At 37.3% G+C, this 13,500-nt stretch overlaps 1 protein-coding gene across 2 annotated transcripts in view; it reads right to left on the bottom strand.

The window, feature by feature from the left end:
- Nucleotides 1–306: 306 nt before the first annotated feature.
- The window catches only part of LOC124161279 (sodium-dependent phosphate transport protein 2B-like), a 67,964-nt gene continuing 54,770 nt past the window's right edge, over nucleotides 307–13,500 (bottom strand). For both annotated transcript variants that reach the window (XM_046537572.1, XM_046537573.1), the window contains exons 6-9: nucleotides 8,144–8,265; nucleotides 4,949–5,060; nucleotides 3,785–3,916; nucleotides 307–2,906 (exon numbers count right to left, since the gene is read on the bottom strand). In XM_046537572.1, the coding sequence (XP_046393528.1) occupies nucleotides 2,023–2,906; nucleotides 3,785–3,916; nucleotides 4,949–5,060; nucleotides 8,144–8,265 (1,250 nt within the window). In that variant the 3' untranslated portion in view covers nucleotides 307–2,022. The remainder of the gene's footprint in view (nucleotides 2,907–3,784; nucleotides 3,917–4,948; nucleotides 5,061–8,143; nucleotides 8,266–13,500) is intronic.

Here is a 13,500-nt window from a genome sequence, read left to right as displayed (position 1 = left end):
TCTGACCAACTAGAATTCGATCAATTTCAAACCTCCAAGGGGAAATAAAACAAATGATAATTTCAAGCTTGTGACATTAGCCTCGAAATTCCAAAGTATTGGCTGCAATTGAACTAATCATCTGTGACAGATTTGAGAAAATTGAACACATTAAATGGGCTGAAAAGATTGAAATCGCACTTTATCAAATTATTCTGATGAATTTGAATCCTTTAGGCAAGAAACAAGATATTAAAGAATTGTATGCAACGTAGGTAAAAAATGCGCTCCCATTTTGCGGTAAGTCTAATGAAGTAGAAAGAGAGATAGTGAAGCTAATAGGTATTTAATATTCATTCTTACTCACACAATCTAATGATCACAACAAGAAGATTGCACAATACTGAGTACAATCAGATAGAAATGTTTCAAAAATAAATAAATACCAGGTAAATTTATCACAGTTTCCCTTTAAAAATAGGAACATAATTAATTTTTATTAGAAAACAATTCCAAATATTATTTTAAAAACATTTTTTCATTTCACATCAACTTTGATGGAAAAAAATTTTTAATTGTAGAATTTTAAAATATACAGCATTAAAAAAGCATTGTGGTAATTAAATATATAAAAATTATGGTTAAGTACAATTCAGTAATATTTATCATCATTCTTGGGGACTCATTGGCAATCAAAATTGTATAATTCTTGTGGTTTCAATCTCAGTCTCTCTGTTCTCATTTTCATGCATGTAAAACCATGCTCTATTTGCCTAATGTAACACTTGCCATCAAAAATAAATTAATTTGATTTTCCCACCTAATTTATTGCTATAATCACAGGACAGAAGATAAGTACATCGCTAATGGCTTCAGAAAATCCACTTTCCTCCACAAATAAATCAAAGGATAGAATATTGAATTCTTAGGGGCACAAAGTTACTAATTACCATTCATATGTCCCAGAATGTCACCTCCTGTCATTTTCATCATTCATTTAGACAGTAGAACAAGTGCAATCTAATGCCATTACCATAAAGGTAAATGATTTCATGCTATTATTTGTATTTATCTTTGATATTTTCAGCCATTAGAGCACTAATCCTGAACAAAAGTTGTATTATTAAGTTAGGTAGCAATCATTTTTATGGCATGGCCATTGAATTTAACTTGTGGATGTAATTCTAAGAAATAGAAGCAATCATTTCTATCCACTTACCCTTATACCATAAATCACAATAAAATCAATGGATTTGGATGGAAATGTTAAAATTTTCATCAAACACATAAAAAAATGAATAGGTATTGGTATTGAAATCATGGTCATTTTTAACACTAAGAAGTTCTCGCACCTTAATTCCTCCATGCTAAGTAGAAAAGGACCAATAAAATCAGCATAGTTAGTGGTCCTATTGTAATATCCTCTATTGATATAAAAAATGCTGAGTTTTTCATTCCTCACAATTCAATAGTTATGGCTGAGGTATAAGTAAAATTAGGAATGGCAAAAAAATGTATCAATTCATTTCAATAGTGAGGTGAATAGCATTCTGGACAAGGAATATTTCACTGAGCTGAATTATGCTTTCCAAATTTGCAGTAATGCAATAAAAGATTAAATGAGTCATAGAGTCACCAATGATTAAAACTCAATGCATAATGCGTATGGAGTGCCATACGTAAATAATGATGTTAACGTCTTTCTGCATAAAAGGATTATTTGTACAAAAACACTAATAATTATCACTCAATGGTAGATCTAAAAAAATATAAGAACACATGGCAACCATGCACAATTGGTACAAAAATAGTGATGATATTCATTGACTCCACTAGAGATAAAAAATTAAAAATCCAAGACATGTCAGCCTGATTGTCAGCCTAGTAACATGGAAGTCCTGTCTCTCAAAATTGGCTAAAACTTGGCGGGTGTCTTAACCATAACTAATGGCCAAACCTTATCACTTTGGATCTCTCAATTGGACCTTTATGATTATCCACCTTAGCCACATTTTTCACTATTAGACATTTAAAAAACAACTTTCACACACTACTGTCATACGTGAGGTTGATGCAGCCTTGCGCACTATTCTTTTTGTCATTCACCTCTGATGTCCTAGTGAGATCCAGCTCACTACTCTTCTGTCTCTCAACAATAACAACATTATTATCTACACCTTCACTCAAATCAGTCCGGCTCATTTCAACAGATTTCAAGCTGTCAGTCTTTGTTCTCGAACAACATCTGCATCCACTCGAGTGCCTGGCAAAAAAGTCTCCGACGGCCTCAATGCTATTGTCAGCCCACCCTAAGCTCCTCATCCAAAGTGGAAGCCACTTCCAGTCTCTCAGACGCTGGGGGAGAACTTGAGGGTGTCGTTTCTGGAGCAAGTTTATCACTATGATGCACACCACAATCAATATGGCAATGCTGAGCACGCAATACAGCGTGATGTATGTCTCGTCAACCTTCGAGAGGACGAAAACAAGAGTTGGAAGTAAGAGAAAAGCCACTATGAGGTAGACAATGGCCATCCAACGTCGCTTGGATGCTGCCCTGCCGAGGGCATATGCCATTGGCACAGGCCACCTCATGAACGGTATGGGATAGAATAGAAGGATGCCGGTCGCATTGAAGAGCATGTGGGTCAGGGCCATTTGAAGAGGAGGACTTGTGGAGCTGGATAGTGAAGCTAACAGGGCTGTGCCGGTTGTGCCAAGGTTGGATCCAATCGTGAGAGGATATGCTCTTTCCAATGAGACGAGGCCGAGACCGACGAGTGGCGTGAGCAGGGAAGTCACGACTGAGGAGGACTGCAGCAGCACAGTTGCCAGGCAGCCAACGATAAGGGAAATGTATCCTCCAAGCCACGGGGCCTTCGGCACTTCAGCATTGATGGTACGGCGGATAGCTGATGCCATTGGCCCTGTAAAAAGGCAGGTTGAGTGTAAATTTGTGCATCCTCTATCCATAAAATTAATAGATAAAAAAAAAGCCACCGAATAGCGGCAAACCATTACCCAAAATTGCACACAAAATATTAACATACCACAGAGGGAAAGTCATTCCAGGAAAATGTTCAGGGAAATTTCTTACCATGGAAATTAGTAAGAGCTACAATGTTATCCCACAATGAAAAAAATCAAATGCAATTCAGGCCTTCCAGATCCACTATGTGGATAAATGTTATTAACTTCCCATCCCAACTTCTCTTCAAATTCTTACATGAGTAATATGTACTTGAATCTCCCCCATGTACAGAGCCGGCCTTAGGGCGGGGCGACCGGGGCGACTGCCCCGGGCCCCGCGCTTTGGGGGGCCCCGCGTTCGTGAAAAAAAATTAAAATATACGATAGTTTAAAAACGCAATTTCAACTATTACTGTATTGTTAAGTCCGTGCTAGACAAAATATAATATTATGAAAAAGGAATAATAATGCAGTAATTTAAAGTAAAAAGCGAGCTTTTTATGTTTATTTTACGTTATAATTTTATGAATAAATATAATTATAAATTTAATTTCTATTATACTATTTTGAACTCAACTGCGTGATGGCATCATAACGGCGTAATTACGAAGTCTGAATTTGGGAGGGGAACACATACTTAGCCAGAGAGTGGTAGGGATTCAAAATGCTCGAGTTTTGTAGATGGGGTATAGAGTTTAATATTTTAAGTGAAGGGCCCCGCACTGAAGGTTCGCCCCTAGCCCCGCACCTGCTAGCGCCGTCACTGCCCATGTATATTTTGATTCAAATGGGCTGTACTTGGACGAAGTATGTACTGGAGAAACATTTTGCTTACCTTTCAGTAACGTTTGAAGCATTTTCACCATTGTTCCCATGCACAGGAAAAGAAGAATTAAGGATGCTACCAAAAGTATAGCCCCTACAGCAGTATCACCAATACTTCCGAGATATTTGAGCAAATATTCACCTGAAATACAAATTGCATTCATAATTAAAATTAGAATTTCAATTTTAATTTTTGCTAGTTATTTAAAATCTTATACATCTCTGTGAATCACTGTCTCAGGAAATAGAAAAAATGTAGAAGGATCACATTTTTGTGATGGCACAGTAAAGGTAACCTCGTCCTTTATTTCAATGTGTGCAAAGGAAATGACTTTATAATTTTCTTTTTTGAAGGCTGTGACAGAGATACAATTTTTTTATATTAATTAATTTATAAATGTTAAGGTCTGTGCAGAAATATAATCATTTATAATAAAATAAATTCCCCAAGGCCATTCTCTTTAGTGGCCGAGTTAAAAAAAATCATAATTCTTGTTTGTGAAATATACTTGATAAAATTAGATCAGCAAATGGTAACTTCTGGACTCTAATATGTACATAACTTCGCTACCGACCATGGTTTTGACACTCTTAAGTCATTTTTAGGGTTGAAAGACATAGAGTGTCAAAACCATAGTCGGTAGTGGAGTAATATATTAAAGTGTGGAAGTAACCATTTGTGGTTTATATTTTATCATGAATATATCGTATTTCCACCATGTCAAGCCAGAAATGATTTCAGGAGGTGGAAATGGTAACTCAATGAAAATGAACCTTTCCTATGGAACAGAGCCTTTTCAAATTTTTAAGGCCCAGAGCCTTTTAGAGCCCTCTGAAGAGCTTTTTTTCCCAGTAGCTGCGTCTTATTCAACTTCTGAGTCATATCCACCTACATTCACGATATCATCCAAATTAAAGCAGAATTGCCTAATTTAAAAGTTAAGGCCCCTTTCTAGCATGATCTGCTTCATATTAGACCAGATTTGGATGAGAAGAGATCGTTATCTCCTAGTGGTCATGTGCAGTTACAAGCAACTCAGTGGAGATAATACACAATGCATGTGCTGAACAGCATCAGAGAGAAAAACATCACCATCTATGAACACGAGCAACATTTGCCAATTAGGGATGCCTCCAATTATTATTCTACATATAAAGTTCATAATTCACTTACATTCCACAAGTTCTCCTGTACTGTTATCCTTTTTACACCACGTCTTTAGCAGAGTTGCATTATCATAATCTGGATTATTTTGGGACCAAGCCGTGATGACACTGCTGTTGAGCTGAAATGAATTTGGGAATTATTTATTTTCACTCACAATAGGCTTTCAATTACATAATAAAAAAAACTCCTGGAAGTGGAAGATGATATTTTAGGGATTTGTCAAACATTGCAGACACACTCTAATCATAATTACATGCATAGATGACTTGACATCATTGTAGCCAGAAGAAAAATACTCCTACCCAAAGTTTAGTATTCCACTAACCATCGGGAGAGGGGTTTAGGGGATAAAATCCCCCAAAAACTCAAGAGAAATTTGAAAATATAATCCATTTTACCTCACTGGATAAATATTACTTATAGAATAGCATAAGAATTAATAAAATATCCCTCAGAAAGCCATAGAACTCACCATTTTGAACCATTTATCATAAAAATTTTATGGGGGAGGGCACCTGCACCTCCCATATTCCTTACCCTCCAGTGTTAGTTGCTCCTAAAATCCCCCTATTACTAATTCCTAGCTGATGCCTGCTTCTAACAATAAGCACTGTAGGTGTAGAACCATTAATTGAGCCAAGGATGATAGGACAAAAACGGTAATAATGACTTTACAAAATGCAAATATTTTACATAATATTACTAAAAAATAATCTTGATTTTGTTGTTTCCAATCTGCCATTTAAGGTAGAACGGAAATGGCACAAATAGTCTGCAATTAGATAGTAAGGCCAGCTCAAGTTGCTAACATGAATCCAATTAAGAATGGGATTCTTTAAATATCTTTAAATAAATATGCTCTAAGAATTTATGTCTTTAGATTAAAAGTTTTCTGTGAAACCCCAAATAAATTGAGGTCAGTGTTACCATGTACGTATTAAGGTAGGTAGGTCATTAAAGCCATCAGCTGTTACAATGCAGGATTAACAAAGGAATATCAGAAAAGACTGGAAGTGTTTGATGAGTGTGTGTGGAGGAGAGTGGAGAAAATGAGGTGAACGGAGAGGAAGATAAATGCCAAAGTGAGTGGGCGAGGAGAGAAAGCTTCTAGATGAGATATGGAGGAGACAGAGAACGTGAATGGAGTGAGTGGTAAGTGGGGAAGGAATGCCACTTTTTTTGAAGATAGGTAAATGGAGAAGGATGTGGTCTTCCCCCAGAAAATTTTTAAGGTAAATGGTGAGTTTTACGCTTTCTAAGGGATATTTTATTTATACTTACTCTATTATATAAGAGTTATTAATCCAATTTGGTAAAATGGATTAAAATTTTAAAAATTTCTGAGCTCTGGAGGAGGGCGGTGTTTATCCCCTAAACCCCCACCCCTTTCTGTGCCACTTTGTGGTATAGAATAAGATGTATAGATAAAATGAAAGGGAATAAATCTTACTGGTAGATGACGTTAAATTTTGGGATGTGGCAGTCCAAGAAATTAGCATTCATGGATAAGGATAAATGGAGAGCTGTCATATGCCAATCTGAGTACATATTGGAATACTAAGACTGAATGTATGAGATGTCAGCAGTGCTGTAGTTGGAAAAAAAATTAGGTGGTACTCACCAAAAATTCCAACAACTGAACATCTATTATGCATCCGGCCGCGAAGGTACACTTGTAACGAGTTTGGATTTTAGGGGGTAAGCCATACCTACCAACCCAACTACAGCACTGGATGACAGGACCAATTAAAATAAAATCAAGTTATATCCCCATGTTTGTGTCATATATCGATAATTTTTTATCATATTTTCTATGTCATTGACTGTAAAATTATATTCATTGACTTAATTGCGGCATAATTGAAAGAAAAAAAAAAGCTGAAATGTGTTGCGGGTTGCCTACTATATAAAAGGACCGTAAAAAGCTTGTTGATTATCCATGAACTTTATACAAAGCCGTCTGATCGATAAAATATGGTGATAGATTTCATCTTGAGGTTTTAACACCAATATTCACCACTGATGCTGATTAAAAGCCTTACTAAAGCGATTGCAAACAGAATTGGATACATTCTTACATAAAACACACGTTGCCACATCTCTGACTTGAATTCCGGTAAAATGATCTTAACAGGTGATATACATAGCAATTTTATCACTTCGACACCTTGGGCGAAGTTGGAGTTTTACGTTTGGGGGCCCAGCAATTCTGCCGAGGGTTTAGGGGCTATAGAACACCCCCCCCACCCCCCCGATGAAACAGGGGGTGTATTTCAAGTTTACTTGGAAAATTTGTTTAAAGTATCCTCTGAAAACAAAATTTTACGTACTGTCTAAGACTGAAATTTATTGAAACTTTTGCTATTTTTGTTTTACGTTGTACTTGAATTGTACAGGTTTCATACTTTATTCGGAAAAATTACCATTTAATATTAGTCTCGGCTTTCGGGCGTTCCTCCACCTTGAGTTGTCCGTAGGTATCGACAGTTTCTCCAGCCATTCAGCTGGCGTTTTCAGGTCAAAAGTGGCAATATACATAAATTTGGCCGTCTTTTATAAGTACACTGAGGATCGGCTATATAAGACGGCCAAATTTATATATATTGCCGCTTCTGACTTGAAAACGCTAGCTGAATGGCCGGAGAAACTGTCGACACCTGTGGAAAACTCTACGCGGAGGGACGCCCAAAAGCCGAGACTAATATGGAGAAATGAGTGCTGTAGTTGGGCCGGTACGTCGTACCCCCTAGAATCCAAACTCGTTATAAGCGTACCGCTTAAAATACCTTCGCGGCCCGATGTATAATACATGTTCAGCTGTTGGAATTTTTGGTGAGTACCGCCTAAATTTTTTTCCAACTACAGTACTGGGAGAAATACATCTATTATTATTAAAGTATTCCACCGATTAAGGTAAGTTTCCATGGAGTACTAAAGAAGTGATCTGGGAGCCTTCCTTTCCTTCCAGCGCTGACTTCTTCTATTCAATGTAAGCCTTACAGTGAAAGCCAAGCCAGTGTAAGGCCTACTTCCTTTCAATCTATGTGAAAATCCTATTCTTTTCCTTCCTCTCCCTCGTTTCCCTAATATAATATAGTATGGGAAACCTTAGATCTAATATTAAAATTTAAGTTGGGGGGCCAGGCTACCCCTGTCCCCCCTAAAACCCCCCCATACTCGAAACTAAAACCAATAACTCACCTGTACGATGCAGCGAGTAAATGGATCAGTAGCTTGTTTCAAAATGTTGACGCCTATGCCGCCAGTGTCCTTGCCATATGATAGAGAATTCACGATTGCCAAGCTGGTGTGGTACAAATACCCTGCAAAAAGAGAAAAATTATATAAAATATAGCTTCATTAGCACATAAAATAATGTGTTCTTTTACAACAAATTTCAAAATACGCGGTAAAACTCCAACAGAATAATTTCAGTCGATCCGTTTTGATGTCAATAATGTGTCTTTTCAAGGCTAAATTTCAAATTTTTTCATTTATTTTATTTGTTTAAAAATAGAAAATTTTCCATTATAAACCGATCAATAGCAATCAGAAAATCAAGCGGCTTTAAATCGAGTATTGAATCATATTTAATGTTACGTTCCACAGGTAATCCCTGGGGAAAAAAATTTCGACTTGAAAGAAAAAAACCTGGATTACACAAAAATTTTTAAATTTCTCGATAATTAATTATCGAGAAATTTCAAACGCCTTCATTTATTATTTACAGCGAATGCATTTTTATTATTATTACCGAACAATCAATAACGCTGCAGATCTAATGCATTTAGCACTGGTTCTATAAGGTTCTTTTTATATTTCGAAATTTCCATAAGTTTCCCTTTATCCATTTCATAGTTGGAAAGACAGAGTGATTCCTAATATCGCGCGGAGAAAATGTTTTTATCAATGGCATTTTCAAGAAGCAGAAAACAGGTATTTGAAGCAATCCTTCCTGTATGTAAGAATAAAGGAATGAGATTACTTACCTGAAGAAAATTTTAAGATCTTTCCCGAAAATATTAAAATTTTAAAGAATGAGCGTTTCTCGATTCCTTGTTAATGTCATTGTCATTCTTTAGGGAGCATTGGAAATTGCGAATTTTGGTTGATTTGGGGTATTAGTTTTCATTTTTGACAGTGTGGTATTTGAATACTTAGTATTCCACAGGTGTATTTTTTTGTCTTTTCTTTGCTCTTATGCAGGTAGGCAATTTATTTATTTATTTTGATTCTAGTATGTACCACCAGACGATAGCCTACTTGTAACAACATGTAATGAGCTAGTATTTTTCAAGTGCAAAGAAAGATGATGCGAAAAAATCTGTTTTTATTCCTAGATACGAACAATGCCTCCCATTATAAATTAGGTGACTGGGAGAAAAGGAGATCCCTTTCACTCATCCATGCAGTTGTCTGCATTCTATTTGTATGATCGAAACAACGTCAGAAAAATGTCAACATTCTAGTTTCATATCGGTGATTATCCAGACGAATATATACGTACATGGTAGGGGTTGAGTTGAAAAAAAATCACGGTGCTACACTTCCTGTGCCGCAATTAGGCATTCTTTGGAGTTATTGAAAATGGGCCGTCATTTCACGCTGGCGCGTTTTCCTTTCTTGAGCTCATAATATTGTCAAGTCTCGCAAAAATTGCCACCTTTTCGTGTTAAGTCGTGAATCATCACGAAGGTCGACGTTTCCTGCATTACTCCTTTGTCGATAATAATACTTCTCTCTTCTCCATTTGTAATTATGCTCTTACGCCCAACGTGAGAAGTCTCAACTGGAGTCAAAGTGCGCATCCGGTGTTTAATGGAAAGAGGACAGGAAATGACAAATGGAAAACCATAAAGTTCCTTATTTAAACCTAATCGGCACTCAAAATTCACAATGAGTCGTTACAAAAGTAAAGGGCATAGCCGGATAAGAGGGTGAAAAGTCCCCCCTCCGGGATTTTTCCCGTACTTGGAGTATGCGATTTGAGATCAAATAGCACAAACCTCCCCACATTCCAGCCCGCTATAGGCCCACCAGGGCCGGCTAGGTCGAAAATACGATTCTCATTCTTTTTTTAATGTCTCGGTCAAGAAGGCATATTTTTTTATGCGATTCGCGGCATTTGAGACCTTATTTAATGGAGCAGATTTCCCATTGTTTTCTAGAACTTTGAGCGGGAACAGAAGATATGGCTTTGATTTGAAAATTTCTAACGCATGTTTTTATAAAATAAGTTTGAGAGGGCAAAAAAAAAAAAAAAAAAAACGTTTTCTGGAGGTGTTTTTTAACACCTTTTGAATGGCGCATTGAAAAAATAATTTTTAGGTGGTGGAACATCGCGAAAAAATGCGATTAAAAATATGCGATTTTGGCCATTTGGCTCTATGCTCTGGCCCTCCATAATACCCCTTTGTATTTATTATTGTATTCTACCGATTAAGGTGCCCACCACAAAGACATTGTATTGTATGTATACTGGTGCCGAAAATGACTTCTCTGCCCTTTTTTTTCAGCGGGCTGGAAATGTGGGGAGGTTTGTCCTATTTGATATCAAATCGCATACTCCAAGTACGGGAAAAATTGCGGAGGGGGGACTTTTCACCCTCTTATCCGGCTATGCCCTTTCACTTAAGAAGACGCATCACTTCCTTTCCACTTGTCGTATTCTTCCATCGCGTAATTGAAAGCTGAAAACGTTAGTCATCATCTTCAAATTTACATTGCACACAGAATAGAATTCGTGGCGCTTCGCGCGCTCTGTTAGGGGGCTCTGCCTTCTACAAACCTTCATGGATGGCGGCGGTGTCCAACATGAGGAAACGGCTAAGGAATGGTAATCCCAAGGGGATTGCATAGAGGAGGCCCAATTCCACCCCACCGAAGGTTGATTTCTGTTGTCACTTCGGTCGCATTTTAATAGGCTTTCAAAAATGTAAGCGACGCGGTGATGATTGCAATGCGATCCACTTTTTTTCCAATATTTTGCAATATGATCTTTGCAAATGCGAGGAATAGCAATAAAGAATTATGAATTTGATATATGAAATCATCGTGCACATAAATGCTGGTTAAACCAATAATTACACCTTATTTCCTCGTGAAACTCGGATCAATTTGTCCGTCAGTGACGCAAGTGGCGACTTCTGTAAGCCCATTTAAATGCGCGGTGAGCGACAACGTATTACGAGGACGACATGAGGATCCTCTTTTGTAATATTCGCAGGTAATCCCTTTCACTTATACAAGCAGTTTTCTGCATTCTATTTTTATTGTTCACACAGCGTCAGAAAAACATGCATCGGCATTTAGGCGTTTTTACGGTTTGGCATCGGGGTTTTAATTTCAAATAAATTCCAGGGGATATCGGTGGGAACTTCCGATTTTCGATGACTAAACAAGTAGGGCTTTTGATGAGCTACAACTCTATCAAATTTTAAGTCTGCTCTTCATTTCAGTGGGCGAAAAAAAGTTCGTCTAGTTGGTGAGCGGCGGGTTGGGTACTTTGGCCACCCTCTTACACTCGTTGAAGTCTCCAGAAAATTGTGATTCGAAATTTCGACTTTGGCGAGTTGTTGCAGAATCATCGTTAGTTACAGAGAGATAAGTGGCACATTGCGCAAATCGTACATATACAGTATTCAAATAATTTATATCATTCCAGCAGAGTTGAATTGGTTTTGTAGCCAGCGCCATTCGAGTGCTGGAAGGGAAAAATCGGCATTTCCGTATTTTAGAATGTTATTTTTGTGGGGAAAAAGGGGGAAAGTCTGGGTTTTCGGAAATTTCCTCCGAATTGTTTTCCCCGGGTCTATGAAAATTTTCAGGTCTCCAGCTCTTACGGAATTGACCGGGATTTCGAATACGTGAGTCACGTGAGGGGATCTATCGGATAAAAAGAAAGGCATAGAAGAAAGATTGTAGGACACAGAAGACTTCTATCGACACTTACCTGTATAGCTGATACCTGATAGTATCCGGGGATTAAATTTCCATACTCGAAGTACAGCCAAATGTTGAGAAGGGTGTACTTTATAAACCTAGAAATTTTGAAGCAATGGCGTGAGTTTTAAAGAAGTAATAAGTCACGAAAAAAGACCAGTCGTGTGTAAGGGACAAGTCCTTTCAATTTTCTAAGCACATAAAAAGCATATATCACTTTTTTTTTCAATATTGTCCAGTCTGAGGGAAGCAACTTAAAAGCGTAATTTTATGGTACATTTTCCAAAATTCCTGAGCCCCGGTTTCTCGATGCGAGTACTCTGTACCATCCTGTACACCCTGTACACCCCGGAAACGAACAACCCTTCACATACTTTTAGATAAACCTATGGAAAAATTTGTTTTTTCTTAAAAAATAAAGATAATATATCACCGTATACCTCCCGTGATTAGAGCTGTTCCATCCATTGCTTAATGTAAATCTATCTCTCAGTTTTCCCTCTCATTCAAATTAAGCTTGGCAATGATGATTTACCCTATATCAATACTTTCAAAACGCCAAATTTTCTTACAGGAGAAATGGCAGTTGGACTCAGAAAATCTCCTTTGACCGTCACCGCTTGAAAATAAAACCTTCCATATTTTAGACCGAATGGATCATGGTAAAAAAATTGGCATCTGAGAACTTGAGGTTTTGATCGTGTATCTGGTTTCAACCGAGAGAAAAGCAAGATGACGGTGGAGAACCCGCTACAAGGGAAAGTATAGTATGACGAATACGCTGTTATCAAGAGAGAGTTCGTTTTTCACAGCAACACTTTGCGACATCAGCGGACAAAGGGGCGTCAAAGACCACAGCGGCAAAAATTTCGAAATATGTTTTGATGAGGCAGCCCGATCAACCGGAATAATTGGACTTGGCCAACGACAGCGGCTAACGAAGAGCATACATTTTTTAGAATTTTTCCCTCAATCAGTTCTACCATTGAGGCTTGCTTGGCTAGAAAAATAATAAAGTTGAGAGATATTTAATAGCGAAAATAAAGGTCACTTTCAAGATTAAGCATCTCAGTTTTTTACTGCAAAGCATATATTGAGGTTGTTGATAATATTAAAATTCGAGATGAAACTTTAAAAATTACACTGACTGCGGGTGTAACTGCTGATGAATGATGAAACCTAAAAAACGGCGCTGAGTTTCCGTAACTAAGGTTACTTCTAGTATGATATGAGTGTAGAGGGTTACCAGAGTTTGTTTCATCGTGAATGTACAATCGCTCTACAAAGTTACACAAAAAATATTTCCTATGTTCGAGAATCTTATAATTTATTTGGAACGACTATATTTTTTGAAGATGATAATTTTGATGACACTAGTGGAGACGCGATTATTTCCATAAGTACTCTTACATATTACTTCTATCCGTCGGCGTAGCGTTTTTTCTCCTCCCCTTAAAAGAAAGTTTTGGGTCTAGTGGACAACAAAAATTGCACCGCTTGATTAATCACGTATTTTTCCAAATAGAGGACCTCTATATAGGAAAAAAATTGGGCTTAGTTAATTGATGACCACAGCTTTCAAAATTTAAAATTACCATCTTGTGAAAAAATAAACT

This window comes from Ischnura elegans, chromosome 6 (genome assembly GCF_921293095.1).
Source record: "Ischnura elegans chromosome 6, ioIscEleg1.1, whole genome shotgun sequence".
NCBI classification, from domain to species: domain Eukaryota; kingdom Metazoa; phylum Arthropoda; class Insecta; order Odonata; family Coenagrionidae; genus Ischnura; species Ischnura elegans.
The sequence above is the reverse complement of the archived record's forward strand: the minus strand, read 5'-3'. Positions and strand labels throughout refer to the sequence as shown.